Raw genomic sequence first — 19975 nt, forward strand, 5'->3', positions numbered from 1 at the left:
ACTCCTTGTCAGTTTCAAACCACGGTACTCCCAGCAGGACCACAAACTGACCAATCCCCTCTGTGGACCTCAAGTTACTCAGTCCTATTGGGTGGATTTTCAAGCCACTATATGAATCGTAAATTGATCGATTCCTTGCAAGACTGTGACCAGCTGATCATCTTGGGAGAGTCACAAGCCCATGAGATGTCAGTCAACTCAGGCCTTACACAAAAATAGCATCTTCTTCTGGCAGAGACTGGCTTCTTCCCTGGGCAAAAGTAACAACCCTCTGGGGTAGAATGCAACCTGGGAGATCCCCTAAGTAGTTTCTCCAAAGAACTAGGGAAAAGGTAACAACTCCTCAGGGCATAGGGGTAACAGTCTCCCAAAGTGTTTTTCCCAGAAACCAAGGCAAAAGACCATATAAAGGAACTCATTTCATTACACAGAAACAACAGCCTCTGGGGGTGTGGGGGAGGGCATCTGACTTCCAGAGTCATCATATTATTTTAAATGTCCAGTTTTCAACAACAGTTACAAGATATGCAAAGAAACAAGAAATTATGGCCCATACACAGGAAAAAAAGTAGTCAATAGAAACTATTCTGAGGAAGCCCAGACTAACAAAATTAAATAAACTTTAAATCAGCTATCTTATATATGTTTGAAGAACTAAAGGAAACCATGTCTTAAGAACTAAAGGAGAATAGGAGAAAAGTGTCTCACCAAATAAATAATACCAATAAAGAGATCAAAATCATTTTGAAAAGAACCAAATAGAAATCCTGGAGTTGAAATTAACAATAGCCAAAATGAAAAGCTTACTAGAGTGGCTCCGGAGCAGATTGCAGCTGATAGAAAAAAGAATCTGCAAGGTTCAAGATAGGTCAAATGAGATTATTCAGTCTGAGGAACAGATACAACAAAGAATGAAGAAAAATGAACAGAGGCTGACCTGTAGGACATTATCAGGAGTCTCAGCATATGCATAATGGGTGTCCCAGGAAAGGAGAGAGTAAGGAACAGCAAGACTATTTAAAGAAATAATAGGGGAAAACTTGCCAAGTTTGATGAAAGACATGAATCTGTATATATAAGAAGCTGGAATCTACATGAAGAAATAAAGAAAAATGGGCAAAGGGTATGAACAGAGAAATCATTCAGACAGCTAATAGACACATGAGCAAATGCTCACGATCATTAGCCATTAGAAAAATGCAAACCCAAACTGCAATGAGATACCATCTCACCCCGACATTACTGGTACTAATTTAAAACAGAAAATAGCAAATGTTGGAGAGGTTGCAGGGAGATTGGAACTTTTACGTACTGTTGGTGGGAGTGTAAAATGCTACAGTCACTATGGAAAATGGTATGGCACCACCTTAAAAAGCTATAAATAGAAATGTACAATTCAGCAATCCCTCTCCTAGGAATATGTCCTAGAGAAATAAGAGCCAACATGAATAGGCATATACACACCGATGTTCATTGCAGCATTATTTATGATAGCAACAAGATAGAAACAACCTAAGTGCCCATCAGCAGATAAATGGATAAACAAATTATGGCAAATGCACACAATAGAATACTATGCAGTGTTAAAAAACAATGATGAATCTGGAAAACATCTTACAGCATGGATGAATCTGGAGGGCATTATGTTGAGTGAAATAAGTAAATCACAAAAGGACAAATACTGTATGAGATCATTATAAAAACACATGAGAATGTTTCCACACAGAAAGAAACAATCTTTGACAGTGACTAGGAGGAGAGGGATAGGAAGAAAAAAAACACTAACTAGACAGTAGGTAAACTTTGGTAAAGAGTAAGACAATACACAATACTGGGGAAGTCAGCACATCTTGACTAAGGCAAAGCCACAGAAGCTTCCTAGACATATCCAAACACCTTGAGGGACCAAGTTACTGGGGCTGAGGGCTGGGAACCATGGTCTTGGGGGACATTTAGGTCAATTAGTGTAACAGTTCATAAAGAAAATATTCTATATCCTGCTACATTGAGTAGCATCTCGGGTCTGAAAAGCTTGTGAGCAGCCATCTAAGGTACATCTATTGGTCTCATCGTGTCTGGATTAAAGGAGAATGAAGAAAACCAAAAACACAAGGAAAATACCAGTCCAAAGGACTAATGGACCACATAAACCACTGCCTCCACCAGCCTGAGCCCAGAAAAACTATACGGTGCCCAGGTACTAACCACCAACTACTCTGACAGGGATCACAATAGAGGCTTCCAGGCAGAGCTGGAGAAAAATGTAGAACAAAATTCAAGTTCACAAACAAAGACCAGACTTAACTGGTCTGACGGAAACTGGAGGAACCACCAAGACTATGGCTCCTGGATACCCTGCTAACTCAGAACTAAAGCCACTCCCAAAGTCCACCTTTCAGCCAAAGATTAGACAGACCTATAAAAGACGTGAGGAACATGCTTCTTAGTTCAGTCAAGTATATAGGACCAAATGGGCAACACCTGGCCAAATGCAAAGATGAGAAGGCAGGAAGGGACAGGAAACCTGGGTGAATGGAACCAGGAACCCGATGCGTAAAGGGAAAGGGGGAGAGTGCTGACACATTGCAGGGATTGCAACCAATATCGCAAAAACAATTTTTGTAAAATATTTGAATGAGAATCTAATTAGTGCTGTAAATTTGCACCTAAAACACAATTAAGAAAAAAGAAAGAACACTGGTATAGGTAACTACATAGGTAAATATAAGAGTACAAATATGTTTTTTTATTATAACTTCTTTTTCTCCTGATTTAAAAGACAACTATGTAAAGCGTTACATCAGTATTCATTAGGGAATGCAAAGAAAAACCACAGTGAGATAACACTTCATACCCACTAGGATAACTATAATAGAGAAGAATGGAAAATAAGTATTGCCATGGGTGTGGAGAAACTGGAACCCTCGTCCATTGCTTGCTGGTGGGGATGTAAAATGGTGCTAAAATCTATTAAGAAAACATTCTGCATCCCACTTTGGAGAGTGGCGTCTGGGGTCTTAAATGCCAGCAAGTGGCTATCTAAGATGCATTGATTTGTTTCTGTCCACCTGGAGCAAAGGAGAATGAAGAACACCAAAGACACAAGGTAATTGTGAGTCCAAGAGACAGATAGGGCCACATAAACCAGAGACTACATCAGTCTGAGACCAGAAAAGCTAGATGGTGCCTGGCTACAGCCGATGACTGCCCTGACAGGGAACACAACAGACAACCCCTGAGGGAGCAGGAGAGCAGTGGGATGCAGACCTCAAATTCTCATAAAAAGACCAGACTTAATGGTCTGACTGAGACTAGAAGGACCCTGGAGGTCATGGCCCCCAGACCTTCTGTTAGCCCAAGACAGGAACCATTCCCGAAGCCAACTTTTCAGACAAGGATTGAACTGGACTATGGGATAGAAAATGATACTGGTGAGGAGTGAGCTTCTTGGATCAAGTAGACACATGAGACTATGTGGCAGCTCCTGTCTGGAGGGGAGATGAGAGGGCAGAGGGGGTCAGAAGCTGGCTGGATGGACACGAAAACAGAGTGGAGAGAAAGAATGTGCTGTCTCATTAGGGAGAGAGCAACTAGGAGTATATAACAAGGTGTATATATAAATTTTTGTAGGAGAGACTTCTTGATTTGTAAACTTTCACTTAAAGCACAATAAAAATTTTTTTTAAAAAGTACAGCCACTATGGAAAACAGTTTGGCTGTTTTTCAAAAAGTTAAATGTAGACTTACTATATGACCTGGCAACTGCACTCCTAGGTATATACCCAAAAGAATTGAGGGCAGGGATTCAAACAGATACTTGTACACCAATTTTCATAGCAACACTATTCCCGATAACTAAAAGGTAGAAATTACCCAAATGTTTATCAAAGGTAAACAAATTGTGGTATATGCAGACAATGGAATATTACGCAGTCATAAAAGGGAATGAGGTACTGAAACATGCTACAATGTGGATAAACCTCAAAAACATTATGCTAAGTGAAAGAAAGAAGCCAGACACAAAAGATCACATATTATGAGATTCCATGTATATGAAATATCTACAAAAAGCAAATCCATAGAGACAGAAAGCATATTGGTGATTGCCACTTGCTGGAGGGAGGTGGAATGGAGATGACTACTTAATGGGTATGGGGTTTTCTTTTGTAGGGATGAAATGTTTTTGAACTAAGAGGGGTGATGGTTGTACAACATTAAGAATGTACCAAATGCCACTGAATTGTATGCTTTAAAATGAAAATTTTTATGTTATGTTCATTTTACCTGAGTTTTGAAAGAGGAAAAAAACATGAGGGAGGGGTGGATTTTGACCCATGAGCAATAGTTTGCCAACCCCTGTTGAACCCTTTGCAAATGCTGCCCTGTTTGGTTAAGAGGTATGGCTGCTAACCAAAAGGTCAGCAGTTCAAATCCACCAGGCGTTCTTTGGAAACTCTATGAGGCAGTTCTATCTACTCTGTCCTATAGGATCGCTATGAGTCGAAATTGACTCGACGGCAACAGGTTTTTTTTGGTACCCCCCATTTGAGACAACTTCTTTTCCTCTTTCCCTGGTTAGCTTTGACTCCAGATTATTTTGGGCAGCCTTCCCTGATGCACCAGTCTGGTGAGGTAACAGGACATCTAGTTCTTCCCTGTGCCATAGCTGTCATCACCCTGTATTGCACTTGGGCTTACTTGCCAGAAGCCCTTGCCATCTCTCCTTAAGGAAGGGGTCTGTGTCTTATTCATCTTATTTATCCTTATCTTCTAGCACAGTGCCTGGCACAAGAAGGCATTTTCATGTTGAATCTTTGCCAGCTGCAGTCCTCAACATGTTTTTACCCAAAGCACATTTAACACTCAGCTGCTCCATTAATGGACTTGACCTGGGAGGAGCCTAGGACTAAGAAGAAGTCATTGCGCCAAGGCCACACAGGTAGCCTTTGGATCCTTGAGCACACGCCAGCATAAGAGCCCCGGTCTCCAGTCTTGCTCTCAGGTGTTCTCTCTGCTCTGCCTCTGTCTTGGCTTCAGTTTTTCTTCTCTAGCATGGGGATGCAAATGAAATGTCACCATGTTGCTGAAAATCTTCTCGTAGTCTCCTGTGAGAGCGAGTTTTGTACTGTCCTTTTTATTCTCATTTTTAAATTTTCATGTTCATTCTTCTGATAGAGTAAACTTAATTTATTTACTGGTCAGTCCCCTATTTCTCCCTACCTGCAGCCCTTGGCAACCACTAATCTACTTTCTGTCTCACTATAGACTTGTGTATTCTGGGTATTTCCTATGTGGAGTCATACAAGATGTGGTCCTTTATGGCTAGCTTCTTTCACTCACATAATGAGTTCAAGGTTCATCTGTGTTGTAACACATATTGGTTCTTTTGTGTAGTAACTTTTACATAAGTCCATGTAAAAGAAAAGTACGGTAGAAAAGATTTTTTTTTTTTAAGGAAAAGGTCAAAGTTCTTGTTTTCCCCCTTTCAGAATGTAAAAGATAACTTTTCAGGGTAGGAGAGCAACAAACTGAGGATTGTAATTTTATCCACAGACTACGTGAGGCAGAGATGATAGGTTCTTGAATGGTAGGAGTTTGACTGTGATGCTTTCATGTTCCATTGACTTAGCTTTTTGAGCATTTGACATTGGTTATAAATGAACTGAAATTCTTTGCTTAAAAAATGTAAGTTCTATATTTGTCAAAGGATATCAGCCCTCTTGGTTTTTATTAAATATAGTTTGTACTATAAATAAATTTCAGAAAACAAAAAATTTTTCAAATTTAGCCCATAATCTCATCCCCCTGGTTTAACTACATTTTGAAGTTTTTCCTCCCAAGAGTTTCTATGAAAATACACACATGCACACATTATTACTAACAAATCAAATCTCTCATTATTTCATAGTCTTACTTGTTTCCTTAGTGTATAGCCATCTGTCCGTGTCAGTTTCAGAGATATGTCATGGTTCTTAATAGCTAACAGGCTTACTGTTTATTAGAGGGAATATATCAATGTATGAGACTTTCATTTGAGAAACATTTGTTTTAGGAATTGTTTGTTATTTATGTTCACATCTTGTCTTTCCTTTTCATTGCACAATATCTTTTTCAGCAAAAGCATGTGGTTGGGGTAATACAACTCTACTCAGTAGATAGGAAGGTTTCACAGCAATAGAAGGCCATGCTGCAGCATTTGTGGAATTTATGGCCGAGGGGAATATCAAGCCTTCCACCCTTTTCTGCTTTGCTGTATGCAGTCCTACAGAAAGCAAAAGAAAGAGTGAACAAGGTAAGTCCTATTCCATTGTTTCTCCCTCAGAAAAGTGACCTGAGTTTATACAAGCGTAATTGATAGTCGCTTAGCGGACATTTAGTAGCCACTGTATAATTGGAGGAAACCCTGGTGGCATAGTGGTTAAGTACTACAGCTGCCAACCAAGAGGTCGGCAGTTAGAATCTGCCAGGCGCTCCTTGGAAACTCTGTGGGGCAGCTCTGCCCTGTCCTATAGGGTCGCTATGAGTCGGAATCAACTCGACGGCAGTGGGTTTGGTTTGGTTTGGGGTATAATTGGGGGAGGAGCCCTGGTAGCACAGTGGTTAAGCACTCAGCTGCTAACTGAAAAGTCAACCATGGGTTTGAAGCCACCAGCCATTGCATGGGAGAAAAATGTAGCAGTCAGCTTCCTTAAAGATTATATCCTTGGAAACCCTGTGGGATAGTTCTGCTCTGTCCTAAAGGGTCACTATGAGTCGGAATCAACTCAACAGCATACAACAACAACATATAAGCGGAAGAGTCCCTGGGTGGTGCAAACAGTTAAGCAGTAGACTACTAGCCGAAAGGTTGGCATTTTGAACCCACCCAGAGTCTCCTTGGAAGACAAGCCTGGTAATATGCTTCTGAGGGGTCACAACCTTGAAAGCCCTATGGAGCAGTTCTGCTGTACACATGTGGGATTGCAATGAGTCAGAATTGACTCAATGGCAACTAACAACAACATATATTTGGGAATGGAGAGCAGCTTGCAGGTGCACTATGTAAATGAAGGCTCTTGGCTGTGTTCCTAACTGTTCACCTAATGTGCATGTTAGTGATTTGACAGGAAAACTTTGCATAAACTTAGGAAGCTGAAGTCTGCTATTTTTCAGTTGGTCCCTTTCCCTTAAAAGAGCCATGGTGGTGCAGTAGTTAAGAGCTCAGCAGCTAACCAAAAGGTCAGAAGCTCGAATCCACCAGCTGCTCCTTGGAAACCATGTGGGGCAGATCTGTTCTGTCCTATAGGGTCTCTATGAGTCGGAATTGATTCGATGGCAATGGGTTTGGTTTTTTGGGGTTTCCCCTAAAAAAACACTTGGATAGACTATACTGAGCATGGGCTCCGTACTGGGGACGTAAAGGTGAGGGATAGCTCCTGCCCTGGCACATGAGCCTTACTGGGGAGATGGTTGTGAAATAACCATTGCAGTGCCATTCTTACCATAAGGTGGTGTGGGCTGTACATCACTGATGGAGTGGTTCTGCTCAGGTGATGGGGCTGGGCTCCCAGGGATGCTAACAGAGAGAAGAGGCTATGCCCGAGAGCGAGTTGGGTTTTGTCAGGCTTGAGGGCATGGCCAGCACTTGTTCAGTAGGGCTGCCGTGGACGGGGCTATGTGTGGAGGTGGAAGAGCTCAGGATGTCAAAGGAGTCCTGGGCTTCTACCAGGAATGTGTCAGTCACTTGGAGAACTCCTTCAAAAAGGAGGCCTGATCCCAGGACAGTCTTGTCAAAAACATTTTCTGAAATCATTATTTTGGGTTGTTCATTGGCTCTGAAGTACTTCCTGAAGAGGAGTTCTAAATCAATATGTGGATTCCCAAACTTCTTCATTTTAAATATGCTTTCTTGGGTACTTATCAGTCTTATTGTATCACATGCTTTATGCCCTCCTCAGTTGAGAGTAAAGTATGTGATACTGTAAGACTATGCCCTCCTCAGTTGAAAATGGAAACCCTGGTGGCGTACTGGCTAAGTGCTATGGCTGCTCACCAAAAGATTGGCAGTTCAAATCCGTCAGGCGCTCCTTGGAAACTCTATGTGGCAGTTCTACTCTGTTCTGTAGGCTTGTTATAAGTCAGAATCAATGCAACAGGTTTGGTTTTTTTAGTTTTTTGGTTGAGAATCAAGGTAAAAATAGGAGTCAAGTGGAATATCAGTTTCATTGCTAATAAAGATGATGGAAGAAACTGACTTTAGTTAAGTAGCAAAAGAGTTTACCACCATATCCCCTCAGAATTGGTTACCACCTCTTCAGCATCAGAGTGGGGCTGCAAAGGGCTTCCATTTCAGGGGCAGAGCCTGCCCCAGTGAGCTCATGGTGGAGAAGAGAGCAAACAAAAAGGAGTTCCTTACAGGCCTGAGGCCCTGAAAGAGCAGGGGCTGATGAGCGGGCAGGCTCAGGTTACTCTTCACGGCCCCTCAGAGGTAAGGAAGCGGGGGCAGAGATTTCCCAGGAGCTATCTTCCCAGTGCAGGTCCTTCCATACTCCGAGAGACTGTGGGCCTGGGAAATGGGGCTTCCCCCAACAGCAACTTCCCCAAGTGCTGCCTCATAATGATTTGTGGGTGGATCTCACATCCTCTACAAAATGAAGGGTGTGGAGTTGCTTCAGTGTTTTTTTTAGCCTGTGTTCAGTTCACACACCTTCCAAGTTCAGTTCAGCTGTACTTGTGAGAATGGCTCCAACCAAAAAAAAAAACCAAACCTAGTACCATCGAGTCCATTCCAACTCATAGCGACCCTATAGGACAGAGTAGAACTGCCCCATAGAGTTCCCAAAGAGCAACTGGTAGATTCGAACTGCCGACCCTTTGGTTAGCAGCCGTAGCACTTAACCACTACGCCACTATGGTTTCCAAGAATGGCCCTGTGACCTCTATTTATGGATGAGAGTTTGGCCTGGACACCTGTTTCTTTCTGTCTTTTTTTTTTTTAATTAATTTTTATTGTGCTTTAAGTGAAAGTTTACAAATCAGGTCAGTCTCTCATACAAAAATTTACATACACCTTGCCATATGCTCCTAATTGCTCTCCCTCCAATGAGAGCACAGTTCCTCCCTCCACTCTCTCTCCTCATGTCCATTCGGGTAGCTTCTGGCCCCTTCTGCCCTCTCATCCCCCGCACACAGGAGTTGCCAACATAGCCTCGTGTCTACTTGATCCAAGAAGCTCATTCTTCACCAGTGTCATTTTCCATTCCCTATTCCTTTTTTATTCCAGTCCAATCCCTGTTTGAAGAGTTGGCTTTGGGAATGGTTCCTGTCCTGGGCTAATAGAAGGTCTGGGGACCATGGCCTCTGGGGTCCCCCAGTCCCAGTCTGACCATCAAGTCTGGTCTTTTTTTGAGAATTTGGGGTCTGCATCCCACTGCTCTCATGCTCTCTCAGGGTTTCTCTGTTGAGTTCCCTGTTAGGGCGGTCATCGGTTGTGGCCGGGCACCATCTAATTCTTCTGTACCAGTTTTTTTTTACTAACTTTCTTACAGGTAGGTTCCACTTGTCCAAAAATATTCCCCCACTCCATTAAAAAAAAAAAAAGGCTTCCTTTCCCAGTGACCCCATTCTGTTGATAGTATCACCATTCTCCTGAACCTCCAAGCAAGAAACCATGGCTCTAACTCCATTATATGCTTGTGCTTGCTGTCTAGCCATTAGTAGGTCTCATGCCTGTTAAGACTTATTGTGGTAGACGAAGCCCTCCTCATCCCATATTTGTGTTAGAAAATAGCCATTTATTAGATCCTCAGACCCTTTCCTACTAGTAGTCCCAGCCATAGAATGTTCCTAATTTATCAATTCTCTTAAAGTGCCTGTGTGCAAGAATTTTCAGTCTCCCATATTTTAATTTACAGTAGCTCCTGTATGAGTCGGCATTGACTTGATGGCAATAGGATGGACAGGACGAGCTCCTGAATGCTTGCAGCATCAGGCCATCCCCATGGAGTCCATCTTTCAGTGTAAGCCTCTTCTTGGCCTCTTTAGTATTTCCCCCCTTCTCTCTGCCTAGCCAAATGCAGATTATCCCCCGTGGATATACTTGGCCATTTCCTCTTGTTAAGCCTACCCTCCAACCCTTTGTGTTTCATGTCTCCAGTTGACCTCTGCTAGTGATTTTTTCCCAGACCTGTTGCTTTAGCTGTGGTTCCTTTTCTTTAGATGAAAGTTACAGGGAAGGCACATAGGTAAAATGGGAATTTGAAGCTGTCCTGATAAAAGCAGGAATGGGTCTCCCCTAGTCCACTCTCATTCCTACAGTGGCTATGGTAAGCACGCCAAAGATTCTTAGGTCCCACAATACCACCTTTGAAAAACTCGGACCTGTGCCATAATCAGACTATCTCGTGAGTTTGTCATACAATTTTGAGATCTTGTCTGGTAAACTGATTTGTTAGCCTGGACTGTGAGCAGATCAGAGTAGCTAAGCTAGAAAGAGACTTCAGGTCCTAGTTGGAGCCTTTTGTTTCATAGTCGTTGGCATTGAGGCCAACATCCTGGAGCTGGACCTTAGGTTTCCTGACATTGGTTCTCGCTGTTGTACTTGTAGGTGGAAAGCAAGTTAACAAATAATCATAAGTACCACAAGAATGGGGTTGTCTCACTTGGGTATGATTATCTTGTAGATTTTAGCATTATCCATAAAGAACTCTGAGGCTGTACTTGAGACTGTGTGGTTAGCAATATCTACCACCAAGAATATTTCTACTTTGGATTGACCTAAAATCTCTTTTCCAGTTGCACATCATTGAAGTGGGATAGCCTGCAGTAAGAAACCAACCTTTGTCAAGAAAGCTGAGTGTGTTTTTCCCTCCAGAGGCACAGATTGATTTCCCAGTGGCAAAGCAGGTATGAATATGCTACTCTCTACAGGGTTTTGATTGAATCATGAATCTCTAGTAGAAGTGGGCTGCAGAGGCATCTTGTAGTTGGTGGTTCTTTGCACCTTCAAGGTGTGGAATTACCTTTCAGAAAGCAATTTGGCCTTTGTTCTTAGTTCTTTTGAGCTGGACTACACTTGAGACTAATAAGTCAGGGCTGACCAGACCAAGAGGGATCAACTGGGAGCCTGATGTTAATTAAGCCTTGGAAGGCAAGATGTAATCTGTCATGGGCACATGAGAGGCCAATAAGAGCCCTGAATTCTAAGGCTGATAGGAGCTTCCTTGTTGGTGACCATGCACAGGAGAGGGTAACGTGTCCTTCTTTGGGACATGGAAGTTCCATGCTGGGAACCCTCCCAGACCTCACCTGTAGGGTAATGCTATTCAGCTATATGGATCCCCTCGCTAATGGAATCAGCTATGCTCTTCCCCAAAGCATGCTGGGGATGAATTCAGGATGGACTTTGGCTAGGGTACAAGGCCAGGAGTGGCATGACTGGGCCAGGGGCCAAGGCCAGGGAATGACTTAGCAACAAGAAGAAAAACATCTGGCCCTGGACGTGAAGTTTCTGGGAACACTGACTACCCAAGGACATGGGAGAAAAACAATGAGCCTTGGTCCCAACTGGAATGGTATATAAGCTTGGGTCCCTTGCTAGGTGGTTGCGGAAAATACTCCAGCCGGCCTCCACTGGAGAGCAGCTGCTTGCCCGTGTCAGTAAGTTTCCCTGAATAAACTCCTGAATCTGGAAGGGGCTACATGTCAGTTCTTTGGATTATCTGCCAGGACACACAGCGAGGGTCTTTTCTTGCTGGGGCTGTCCCCTGACAAGTGGCGTAGTCAGTAGGGTTCTGGGGAGCACACCAGACCTTCCCAGATGGGTGAGGCAAAGTGGGCTCCACTGGGGGAAATCCCAGGGTGGCCCGGGGACCACTAGCCCAGGCTGTTGATGCCTGGGGACCTGTGCGTGAGTACAGGAATGCCTGGAAAATGCCACCAGGATTGTTGCAGTTACTAGAGTCTTTGCATGTTGAGAAAGAAAAGAAGGATGTTCGTGTTTTGGCTTCAGGAGTTGCATGGCCGCTGTTATGGGGATGGCGATATTCATGGGAAGCCCCAAAGCAAAAGCCAGATTGCTGTGCTGAGGCGGCTTGTGTGGGGTGGCCTCTACTGGCAGCATTGAGAGGGGCTTCTGATTCTGATTCGGAGCCAGCCGCGAGGGCCCCACTTCAGCAGCTGGAAGCAGAGCTGCAACTGGAGGATTTGCACACAGCATATTCCTCCTCCACTGAAACATTAGTGCCCTGTTAACGGAAGCAAGAGGCATCTTCGGGGGAAATTCCAGAGTGCCCAGTGACCTCTGTGTGGGGAGATCTGGCCCATATGCTTTTCTGTGGGAGAAATACTGGGGTGGCCAGTGAAGCCCAGCTAGCTCAGTTAGCAGAGCATGGGACCGGAGCTAGCTGGAGGGGATAAACAGGCCCCTGGTGCTGAGAACACCCTGTAACACCCAGTGCAAAAAAAAAAAAAGTGCAAAGCAGGAGTTAAAACAGCAGGGAAAAAAGAGAAAAAAAGGAGTAAAAATCCCTTCAAGATAGTTCGTGTTGAGCGACCTTGAAGAGACCTCAGAATTCTCTGATAGCTGCTCTCCCCGCCCCCCCCCCCGCCGCCCCCCACCAAAGATAACTGAACAGCAGTCTAGCTGCAGCTACAATGGTAAGGCGAAAGCTAAAAAAGGGGGGCCCACCCCCAGGTTACCAGGCAACTGGGCTGGACCCATGTTTGCACTTGGTGTGGTAGAGGCGTGGCCCCACAAATGAGCGAGGGCCCTGCCAACTTTTCCCAGATCTTCTTTCAGAAATAATTAAGATTGAAGATTAAGCCTAATTTCTCCGTCACCAGCGAGGAACAAATGCCTTGTGTTACAGTTAAAGTCCAGTGAGGTATACTTTGGGTCTGAGGTCACTATCGTTGAGACACTTGCCCCAGCCTGACTATGGATAAGTCCCTTGGGGCCCCTACAAATCCTTATTATATGCACTGATGATATTGATGTATTAATGCACACCTTTGTAAACTTTTGCCTCCAAGTCCAGATGGGAATTGCCGCAGTTAGGGCCGTTTTTAGAGGGGCACAAGGAAACTGTGACGTGGGCTATGGCTAATAGCCTGGCCATTCATTCTGGCCACTGACAACCCTGGTACTGATATATAAAGCAAGCCCCTATAGGGATGAGACATCTGGACCAAAAAAAAAAAAAAATCAGTTCTGCTCCTGGTAAGTTTTTGTTACTTGTGTGACTAGTCATCAGAAAAGCCCCTATAGTGAGAGTGGAAAAGAGTCAATGAGCAGACCGGTCTTACCAGCTGACTGCAGACGCTGAAGCATTGTCTGCTCCAGAGTAAAGAGATGTGTAATCTATCAAACACGATGCCGCTGACCCTGTCTCCAGCTGGCTGCAGTCCCTCCCACCCGCCTGGCGGCCAAGCTTCTGGGTGATACTGGGACTCTTATTACTACGTCTTTTCTTGTGTTGCTGGTTATACTGAGTATGTGGTCTCGTTTTGCAATGCTCCTCTGCATACCAAGTCCAAGGGCTGTCGCGGGAGAGGGGGCGGTAAGATTATAAGGACATCAGGAGGGTATGTGGGGGTGGACTGTAAGGTAATGCTATTCAGCTATATGCATCCCCTCCCTAATGGAATCAGCTTTCCTCTTCCCCGAAGCATGCTGGGGATGAATTCGGGATGGACTCGGGCTAGGATACAAAGTCAGGAGTGGCATGACTGGGCCAGCGGCCAAGGAAGAATAATGCCTTAGCAACAAGAAGGAAAACATCTGGGCCTGGATGTGAAGTCCCTGGGAACACTGACTGCCCAAGGACATGGGAGAAAAACAGTGAGCCTTGGTCCCAACTGCAGTGGCATATAAGCTTGGGTCCCTTGCTAGGTGGTTGCGGAAAATACTCCAGCCGGCTGCCACTGGAGGGCAGCTGCTTGCCCGTGTCAGTAAGTTTCCCTGAATAAACTCCTGAATCTGGAAGGGGCTACACGTCAGTTCTTTGGATTATCTGCCAGGGCACACAGTGAGGGTCTTCCCTTGCTGGGGCTGTCCCCTGACATGACCCTATGAGTTTTTTCATTTGTATCCTTTTGGGTTATAATAAATTTGTAGCTGTACGTATGGTATACTCCATGAATTTTATGAGCCGTTCCAGTGAATTATTGAACCCACAGGGACAGTGAGAGCCAGCAGGGGCTGGTGTCTGCCTGTTCAGCAGTCTGCAAGATGGTGTCCATCTAACTTGTGAGCTCTGACCCAGCTCTGGGTGGCTAGGGTTGGAGAGACATTGTGCCATTTGGGAGGCTGGTGACGAGGGTGGAGAAGTAGGAAGGTGAGGACTAGATTCGTCCCCACATTTTGGGGATTGGATTCATGAAGATTCTTACCACACATTTAGTGACAAAGGTGGGAGTTACCCGCTTTTCCCTTTGCTTAATGCAACTGGCGAGCCAGGTGGAATGGATGGGATTCGCTGGAACAGCCGCTGGGGATTTTGGAAGAGAAAGGATGATCGAGTGGGAGATGAGAAACCTTTGCAAAGTAACAAGGAAAAAGTGCAGTATACAATTCTTTGGTTATTGTTGTCTGTAATGGCGACAATGAAAGTAAAACCCATTGCTTTTGAGTCTATTTCAACTCTTAGTGACGGTATAGGACAGAGTTGAACTGCCCTATAGGGTTTCCAAGGAGTGGTGGTAGATTCAAACTGCTGACCTTTTGGTAACTGTTAACCACTGCGCTACCAGGGCTTCACAGTGAAAGTAGAGATGAGCTAAGTTTATGTTCTGGCCTGTCTAGACTGGAGTCTGTAGCTGTGTTTAGATTCTGGTGTGGAGCCTGGGGCCTTAGAGCTGTTTCCAAAGGGAAAAGAGCCATGCTGTAGCCTGATTCCCAAGAGAACAGGAAGGTGAGAAAAGTACCCCGTGGAGTCTTTTGAGGCAAAGGCCTGGCAGGCTAATCAGGATGATTGACAAGGGGTCAGGATCTTCTGCTGTGACCCCCCAGCCAGGAATCTGGGGCCATATACCTATGAATAAATAAAATGCTCAGGGTGGAAAAGAGAAGTGTGGATGAAAATGGAATGTTTCAACAGGCTTTATGTGAAGTGGTTGTGTTTGAGTGTATTACCAGAATGGATATTTTGTCTGATTTGGGAATGTTCGACTGCCTAGTATTGTCTGCCGTTATAGGCCAGCTTTGATTGGATATGCTAAATGAAATTAGGAAGTGTGCCCAAGTTCACACAGGTTATTATAATAATCCTTGTGGGCGTAGTTTGGGGCTTATGCCGAAAGCTTGTGAGTGCCACCCAGCTGGGATTTTGAACCAGGAGATACATATTTGAGAGAAAATTACCAGCAGATGGAAAGACACTGACTAAAGATAAAAACAAATCAGCTCAGTGGGCTGTAATGCATGCTGTTTGCCCCACGTTTGAGTTTTTGTGGACTCGGGCAACGGCCAACACCTAGGCAGTAGGGCCAGGTAAAAGGGCGATGAAAACCTGGCCTATTGAAGAGATGCCAACATTGAAATTTGAGGGGTGCATTTAAGTAGGACATGTCAGTGCCCATGAGAACACACTTCCTGAATTAGAAGGCAGTTGGAATCAGCAAGTGGACCTGTTGATACACTTCCCTTGAGATGGCTACCTGGGACCATGAAATGAATGGATATGGGGGTGTTACAGCAATGCAGAGATGAGCTAAATCTAGACATATCTGTCTTGCACACTCTGAGACTCAAAATGCCACTAAAGACTGTCTATCTGCCAACAAGAAACACAGATGTTACAAACAACTATGGGGCAGATACCCTGGGGGGAAGGCCCCGCTCGTAGCTGGCAAGTGGATTACACTGAACTGATGATACCACTGGCCCTAGGTGCTACAAATGGGTCCTGACAGGGGTACATACTTACCCTGGAGTAGGCTTTGCATATCCAGTGGTAGATGCAAATGCTAAAAATATTACTCAGGGTTTGGAACAAAAGATACTGTACCAATTTGGGCCACCGAATTACGTGTCTTCAACCAAGGAACACACTTTACAGCCCATAGTGTTCAGCAATGGACCAAGAATCATTAAATGGACATGCCACATTGCATACCACCCTCAGAATAATGGTCTGATAGAGAATTAGAATGGGCAGTTGAAAAACTTGTTATCTAAAGTGGGGAGAGGAAGGCATGAAGGGCTGGCATACATGCCTTCATGAGTGTGTGTTCACACTCAACATGAAGGGGACCAAAGGAGGCTTGCCACTGGACAGATTTCTACATTTGGGGGGCATCTGGGAAGGAGAAGTGAGGAAGAATGCTGGTGCAACTATACAGTTCTTCCCCACATCACCTCAAATTGCTTTTTTCCTGCCAGATGCTGTGTTCCCAGGACCAGGGTTGTTGGAAGCAGGGGTGATCCCTAAGCAAAAAACTGTAACCATACCCCAAAACCAGTATGCTGGAATTTCCAAAGGCCTAATAGGATCAATTGTACCTTCACCCCATCTGGCAGAATTGGAGTTGAGAGTGAATACTGCTGTATTGCCTAATGGCCAAGATAGCCCACTACTATAGTAATACCAGTCTAGCAAGAAGGAGGTGCTTGCTAAACTGGTATTACTGCCAGCAATCTGGACTAGCATAGCGGCCAAACCTGACGTCCCTTCCCAAGATCAAAAACTTGCAGTGAAAAAAAAAAATGAAAAATGGAGGAAAGGAGAAATAATAGCTGAGGGTAAAGGAATGAATAAATGGATTATGCAGTGAGGGAAATCCAACATCATGTTAATAACCTCAAGAGAGGCTCAGAGCGAGAAAATATTTTTTCTTAGTTCAGTCACATCAGATGCCTAAAAAGGTAAAGTAGAGATGACGCCTACCTATGGACCAGACGGAAGCCTGCAGCACATTGGAGTGTCCTCCAGGGAGGAGTTTTTGCCCTATGAAATGAGGATGGACAGGACTAATTGTTAATGACTGATTTAGACTGAGGTGGTAATGCTGAATGTTGATGTACAGGGAAGGGGGAGGAATCCTCCAAATATTAAGCATGTGAAAGAACCTGTGACCAGAGGCCAGGGGGCGAATTGTGAGGTGATGGCACACCTAGCAATAGGCAATTTGGCCTTTGGCCTTGATTACTGAGAGCTGCGCTACACTTGAGGCTAATGAGTGGAGGGTGGCCATACCAGAGGACAATGAGGCTTCCACGTGGTGAGGCCAATAAAGGCTTCGGAAAACTGAGGCTCAAAAGGTTCCTGGTAGCAAAGTTGCTAACGGAATGGAAACACAACAGCAATCTCTGACCTCATTAGCCAGGGTGGCATTATGTAACAGAATAGCTTTAGTTTTTTATTAACCCAAGAAGGTGGAGTCTGTGCTATAGCAAATAACCTCTTGTTGCATTTGGACAAATGGCACACAGCAGAAGTAGAACAAGGTATACATAGAATTAGACAGCAAGCTACTTGATTACACACTTTAATACCCTTACAAACACGAAGTTTATTTGAGTGGTTACCATCCGTAATAAGTACATGGTCTAGATACTGTTGGAAGGAATAGTAATATTCATAGTCTGCATCTGATAGTATTAGGCATAATAAAACGTATCTTCTATTATACACTTATAAGGCAAAAGAAAGGCTTGGGCTAAAATTTTGATGTACCTTGATTCTGCTCATTTCTGCAAAGTGATTGATGGAAATGTCACTCTTACTTAAGACCCTGGTGAGAAACCAGATGGTATCTGATGGAAAACCAATACTGTGAGCTTAAAGAGCCTCCATGGTGGCTGCCATCTAGGAGCCTAAGTCTGGGTTTTGATCATCGACCTGTTATCTCCACTCTCCATTCAAAAAGGAGTGACTTAGGAGTTAAAATTGGAACCATTATTCCCTGTCCTTGAGTATAAAGAATGTGACCCAGCTGGAATGACAAGGATTCACAAGGATATATCAACTGGGCCCTCAGGTATAAAAACAATAGCTGGGACAATCTTGGAAAATATCTTTTAGGAAACCTTTCACTTAACCAAATACTTAGAGCACAAAAGACCCACATATTTTCCACTCTTTATCTTTTTCTATTAGCATTTAGATAAATAGTAATATTTGTTGAACCAATGAAGACCCTTCTGACTGTTGTTACTGAAGCTTGTATGAATGATTATTTAAAAAGATAATTCAAAATGTAGAATCAGGTTGACTCAGCAGTTTTTAGCAATCTGTGAAAAGATGAAGCTTTTAAGGATTTTACCCATTTGTAATTGCTATATAAACTGATGATTCTGTAACATTCTTCGGACTCGGACAGACATAGCTCTGGCAGCGTGCTTGTCCATTTCCCACTTCTGTCTCTTGGAACATATGCTGAATAAAATCTTTCTTCTTGCTTAAAAAAAAGGAAAAGCTTCCTGGAAGGCTAAGGGAGGGTAAGGTGCTACCTCTGAGACACAGCAGCTCCACGTGGGGAACCTTCCTCTCCTGTGCATCTCTTCCTTATGATGATCCCGATTTATACCCTTTTGCTATAATAAAACTGGCAGTTTTAAGTATAATACCTTCTGCAGGTTCTGTGAGTCCTTCTAGCAAATTAAGGAACCCAAAAACAGTGTCCTTTTAGCTTGTGGACTCTGACCAAGCTCCAGGTTGCTAGGGGCTGGGAGACAAAGTGCAGCCCGGCAGCTGTTGTCAGAAATGATGGAGAAGTAGGAAGATGGGAATATACTTGATCTCTGCCTTATGGGAATCAGCTTTATGCTGATTCTCAGTCACAAAGTTATTATCTCCATGCCTCAGGAGAGCCTGGCATGGGTAGTTGAGAACACAGAGGGTGTTGTTGAGGCCCGTCTTTTAGCTCATGTGGCCTTAACAGTCCCTGAAGAAGAACACTCCTTTCTATGGCAGGACTTCTTCCTACTCACATACTGAAATCCTAGGCCTTTTTCCTTGTATTGTAAAAAATAGATATTCACTGAAGAACAGTATATACAGAAAAAAATAATTTTCCTCTGGCAAGGATCACAATAGAGGGTCCTGGACGGAGCTGGAGAAAAACATAGAAGAGAATTCTAACTCACAAGAAAAGACGAGACTTACTGATCTGACAGAGACTGAAGGAATCCTGAGTGTATGGCCCCCTGGACACCTTTTTAACTCAGTACTGAAGTCACTTCTGAGGTTTACTCTTTAGCCAAAGATTAGACAGACACACAGAACAAACAATAACACGTGTAGTTCAACCATTTATACAAGACTAAATGGGCACACCAGCCCCGGGGCAAGGATGAGAAGGCAGGAGGGGACAAGAAAGCTGGACAAATGGAAATGGGGAACCCAAGGTCAAGAAGGGGAGAGTGCTGACATGTTGAAGGGTTGGCATCCAGTGTCACAAAACAATGTGTGTATTAATTGTTTAATGAGAAACTAATTTGCTCTGTAAGCCATCTAAAGCACAATTAAAAAAAAAAGTCTACTTGTTACATACAAAAATGTTTTTTATTGTTGTTGGAAGTATACACAGCAAAACATACACCAATTCTTTAATTTCTACATTTGCAATTCAGTGAGCAACGTTGATTACATTCTTCAATTTGTGCAACCTTCTCGCGCCCCTTTCTTGAATTCTTTCCCCCCCATTAACATGAACTTATTGCCCCCTAAGCTTCCTATCTGACCTTTCAAGGTACTGTTGTCAATTTGATCCCATGTAGATAGTTCTTCAAAAGAGCACAGTGTTCAAGGCAAACAGTTTTTACTAAATAAGCTAACTTAAAAAAAAAAAAAGGTTTTTTTTTTTTTTTTTATTGTTTGGCTTAAGGAATACTCAGGGCAGGAATTTCAGACTCCATGAGGATTTGAAATTCTGTTCTGCATTATTTGCCTTTTGATCAGGATTTTTCTATAGTACCGCTGATCAAAATGTTCAGTAATGATAGCCGGGCACCTTCCAGTTCTTCTGATCTCATGGCAAAAGGGGCAGTTGTTCA

The 19975-nt window shown here is 43.8% G+C and overlaps 1 protein-coding gene across 1 annotated transcript in view; it reads left to right on the forward strand.

The window, feature by feature from the left end:
- Nucleotides 1-19975, forward strand: part of CLTCL1 (clathrin heavy chain like 1) — a gene marked incomplete at its 5' end in the record, with an annotated part of 157252 nt that overhangs the window by 40600 nt on the left and 96677 nt on the right. The window contains 3 exon segments of the mRNA XM_064271932.1: nt 6116-6170; nt 6173-6274; nt 10772-10884. Coding sequence (XP_064128002.1) covers nt 6116-6170; nt 6173-6274; nt 10772-10884 — 270 coding nt within the window.

This window comes from Loxodonta africana, chromosome 19, assembly GCF_030014295.1.
Source record: "Loxodonta africana isolate mLoxAfr1 chromosome 19, mLoxAfr1.hap2, whole genome shotgun sequence".
Lineage (NCBI taxonomy): Eukaryota > Metazoa > Chordata > Mammalia > Proboscidea > Elephantidae > Loxodonta > Loxodonta africana.